The sequence below is a fragment of the Myotis brandtii genome, unplaced genomic scaffold (assembly GCF_000412655.1).
Source record: "Myotis brandtii unplaced genomic scaffold, ASM41265v1 scaffold363, whole genome shotgun sequence".
NCBI lineage: Eukaryota > Metazoa > Chordata > Mammalia > Chiroptera > Vespertilionidae > Myotis > Myotis brandtii.
The window spans coordinates 6,306,269-6,310,848 of NW_005363938.1; the positions used below are offsets into that span (position 1 = coordinate 6,306,269).

At 49.1% G+C, this 4,580-nt stretch overlaps 1 protein-coding gene across 1 annotated transcript in view; it reads right to left on the reverse strand.

The window, feature by feature from the left end:
• AUTS2 (autism susceptibility candidate 2) overlaps positions 1-4,580 on the reverse strand; it is a gene marked incomplete at its 5' end in the record, with an annotated part of 1,129,652 nt that overhangs the window by 2,972 nt on the left and 1,122,100 nt on the right. The window contains 3 exons of the mRNA XM_014544397.1: positions 8-243; positions 2,510-2,732; positions 3,857-3,940. Coding sequence (XP_014399883.1) covers positions 8-243; positions 2,510-2,732; positions 3,857-3,940 — 543 coding nt within the window. The remainder of the gene's footprint in view (positions 1-7; positions 244-2,509; positions 2,733-3,856; positions 3,941-4,580) is intronic.

Consider the following 4,580-nt stretch of genomic DNA (forward strand, 5'->3'; position numbering starts at 1 on the left):
TCGTGGCCGTGGCCGTCCTTCTCGGGCAGGTGGCCCTCCTTCGCCTTGTGCTCCTCCGCGGTCAGGTCCTTGCGGGACTCCGAGTGGTCCCTCTCCCTCTCTTTGGATTTGTCTTTCTCACGAGCCTCAGTGTTCAAATGACCCCTGATCTGTTCAGTGGAGCCGCGGGTGTGTCCCAGGGTGCTCACCGGGAGGACAGGTGCTGGTGAAGGGTGGCTGGAGTGTCTCTTCTCCACACTTTCCCTGCAGGAGGAGGGAGACAGGAAGCAAGTGAAATGGGCTTGTCGGCTGGCCGGGGCTGCCAATGACATGGTGTGAAAAGGGTGGCTTGGGGCTGGTTCCCACGGTCACCGTGGCAAAGCCGCCACCTGATCTTACCTCATTGTAGAGGAAGCTCAATGGGGGTGAAGTGCTAGGGGTGAGGGTGAGTGGGGAGTCTCCAGGGAAAATCATTCTCTGTATGTAAGAGTCAGGGGCCTCATCAAGACCACAGAGGAAGAGTTTCAGAAAGCCAGGTGGCCCGTGGGTGAGTGACGGGCCACACTGCCCACTGGGCTGGACTCTCAGGACCAGCTGGTGTTGAGAACAAAGTTTTGAGAGCCTAAAGGCAAATATGACCTTTCATCACTCTGTCACACAGAGCCAGCGGGAGGAAGAGTTTAACGTGACAACTATGGGCATTTCTGTCTCCTGACAGCTGGTTTCAGAGTGAAAAACGCAGACACAGAGCAATCTCCAAGATGTGGTTCGTGAGGGGGTTGAAAGGAAACCACGATTTCAGGACTGTGGGGCAGCTAAAGGACTTTTGCATTAGGAAGGACAAGAAAGCCAACATCTGATGAGAAGATGGAGAACGCCAGTAGGACAAGCAGGTCCACAGACACAAAACCTCCTGGGGGAAATTGAGGACAATTTTAAAACCATCTATGAATGAAAATGTAAACAAATTCCAGAGGCCTGTCTTGGGTGGGGGCTGAAGAATACTGGGCAGAGGATGCAAAGCAGTAGAACAACAATGAGGTAAAATTTGAAGAGGGAAGACTGAGAGTCTGGCAAGACTTAGGGGCCACCCCAGACAGACGCGGGGAGCATGGGGGACACGCAGGATGCCACGCTGACTCAGCAGGTGAGTGGCTGCAGTGGGAATCAAGGTTTCCCTAACAAAGTTTGTTTCTAGTGCACGTGCAAAGGCTAAGAAGAACATCTTTGAAAGGTAAGATTGAAGGAGAGTGTGTTTTATTAGGTTTCCTGACTTTAATCCAAGACAGCGGTTGCCAACCTTTCGGACCTCACGGACCACCGGTCGGTGACTGCGCTGATCCAAGAGGGCATTTAACTCCATTAAGGAAAACGGGAAAGGTTTGCTGCCACACCTATTCTCTCTCCAGACAGCCTGTCTATGGAGACCTCCTGGTCAGGGCACGTCCACTCCAGGGGTGCCTCACCGTGGCTGTTTACAGCTCAGCGCTGCCTGTTACAAATGGTCCTCTTATTGGCCAAGCGGTTTTATCCTACTGCCTCGAAGGAAAATTTATAAGAAAGAACTCAGTTATTAGCATGATGGGCTATGATGAATATCTACTAGTCTGTCACTTTTAGAGCTGGCAAAGTTGAACTGTTTTAAATCACTAGGATACACACACATACATAACATACAGTTAGAGAAAAATGAAAGATTTGGACAAGATTTGAGTCCGAAGTACCAAAAGGAAACTGTTATTAGGTATTTTCTGTCAAGCGTATCTTGTGTATTCCTTATTTAGTTGGTTCAAAATGAAAATAGCCTGAAGGGGAAAAAAAAGGGACACACTGTCAAGAATGCTTATGACATTCTTCAGAGAAAAAATAGCGCTTTCATCTTTACGGCCAATTCTTTTATTAGGCCTGGGTTACCAAGTACAGAGGTACAAATGGTTAGTAAAAATTATCCACCGGCAAAACAAACCCAAACCAATAATACTGCTTGTTGATGTTCCTCTAAATATAGGTTAGCAAACTTTTATTAGTCATCTGTGAGAGCTAAGGAGTTGAGTTTGAACAAAATTTCAGAAAAATATGATGAGGCAATGCAAACATGACTTTCTCAAAGAAAAAAAAAAAAGAGGGAGAGAGTGGGGAAAAGAGAGAGAGAGACCTATGCATGGTTTAATGGACTGCACACACGGGAAAGCAAACATGGCGTGGATTCATGCTGTGTGTGTCTGGTCCAGAGCTCCACCCTGCTCTTGTGTAGAGGGAGAGCTATGTTTGGACACATCAGTGCTCGCAGGGACGGGAGGGTCTGCATGTGTAACTGCTCTGAGTGGGGACTCCCGCTCTGGTAGGGTTCTATTCTGCCACAATGCACTGTGGGGGTGGGGTGTGCGCTCTGGGGTGCCACGGCCTGCTTGTGTGAAGAGCTGAGGTTACGGGGGCAGCTGAAGCACAAGGCTGGGCAGGGAGGTGGGTGGCTGGTACTTGGCACAGAGCGGGCTACCCCAGCGGGATCGAGAGCGGTTTCTTTCCGTACCTTTCTTTGTCATCTTTACTAACAGATGAGTCTCGTTTATCTACATCTCTATCTCTGTCATGAGCTGCAGCGGATGCGCCACGCTCCAGCTCCCCTGGCTTCAGCCAGGGCGGAGGGGTCGGGAACGACGGAGGCGTTCGGTGCAGCCGGTTCCAGGGCTCGTGAGGGTTGCTAAAGTTCTGCACACTGGGGCCATCCTTGTGGCCGAACATTGAGTTGGGTGCTGAAATGGTGAAGTGGAGAACAAAAAGGTTTAAGAGAAATTATATAATCTGCTGTAATGAAGGTACTTACCAAAAAACTTTTAACAGCATTCAGAGTTAAAATGAATACATATTATTGGGAGCTGGAAAAGGAAAGGAGATTAACAAATTCATTAGAGGAACTTGTCCTACGCTGGAGAGGCAGCTCACAGCTTTTTTTTTTTTTTAAACCAAAGGCAAAGTGAGGTGAGGGGGCAGATGAAAAAGGGCAGGGACCACGCAGATGTCAAGATGACCCAGTTAAACAGATCCATGCATGCACATGTCCCAGCATGCAGAGGGTACAGTGTGATAGGGTGACTTAACGAGTAACACTCAATTCAGAGTAGAATTCAGGGCCATCCACTATCGACTGCAGCCCTGCTAATATGACTGCTACTCTTCCCACAACTTTAGCAAAGTGGTGTTACAGAGACAAGAGAGCGCATGACCTAAACACACACGGTCTCCACGCTGGACGGAATGGTGATGGCTGCTTGCGCTGCATTCTATGTGTCTGTACCCGGAGACCGTGACGTATGGATGGCGTGAAAGACAGCAGGTGAGTGCGTGCTACCCAGTGGCTAACTGATGTCTAGCAGGTGCTGCAACTCTCTTCCTGTGTGAGACAGACTTTCTAGCTGACCCTCCCAGATTATGGAGCAAGAAATGTTTCCAAGTCTTCACTCCCCTGAGCCTGCTGTTGTTTTCCTGCTATTCTTCATCGAGCTTTTTCAAACCCACCAATGCCAAAGGCAAGATGAAGTTTGTTTTCCCCTCTAGTGGGAGTTGTGCCTAAAGTCTGGGGGAACAGAGATGGAATGTGGATGAAACTATGAATTTAAGCAAACTTTTTGGAGTTCAATTAACTACATCATCTTTCCTGACCCTCAGTGACATATATTAACAGTGGGTTATCCTTAAAAAGTTGGTTTTGACGTAAATGCACACGTATACCTAACTCCATTGTTTAGACCTGACTTCGCAATGATAAAACCTCCATTTATTTCCCAAGGGCTTAGTTTCTTTTTATCTGGAAAGGCCGTAGACAGATTTGAGGAGATAAATAGTCCAAGACAGATTTTAAAAAGTTAGAGGTACTCACTAACTGAAGGATTTCCAAGTCCCCCGAAGGCATTGCCACCAACTGCTGCCAGGCCGGTGAACGTAGATGGCCGGTTGAAAGGCTCTGCAGACAAGAGTGGGGAGGAGGACAGGCTGCGTGAGCACATCGGAGCTCCTGGGAGCCGCGCCTCTGCACTCAGACCTGCTCTGTCCTTCTTCTACCAGGTCATGCGAAGGTTCCCATCGCACCCGACGTAGGCACTGTTAGCACAGTATTCACACAAGCTGTGTGCATTCTGCCCCATTTCTCTTGCGGGGGCAGTGGGAGGGGGTGTGGGGAACGTTACTCAAGCCTCATGTTCTAAGATGCCTCCTGCTGCCTCCCCCTCCCCCAGCCCGGGGCCTGTGCTATAGGCTCTAATGGAACAGAAGTGAGATGACATCTTAGAATAAATCGAGGATGAAATTCTGAAGGCTGACATATAACAACCCTGTTGTCAGGCATACCACAGCCTGCCTCTGCTTGCACACTTACAGAAAATATCAAACCCAGGCCACGAACACGGCGTGCACCTTTGCTAGAAGAGACACATGACTACAGCGTGAAATGTGAGGTGATGAAGACATAATGGGTAGTGACTCATCAAAGCCTCATCTGGTCTTTCCTTCCAGCGCCAGGAGGTGCCTGTCTGTAGACCAGAGTGAGTTCCCCACCTCCTCCAAGGGCAGCATGGGCTGCTGTAAATGTGACTCCCAGGCTGGCC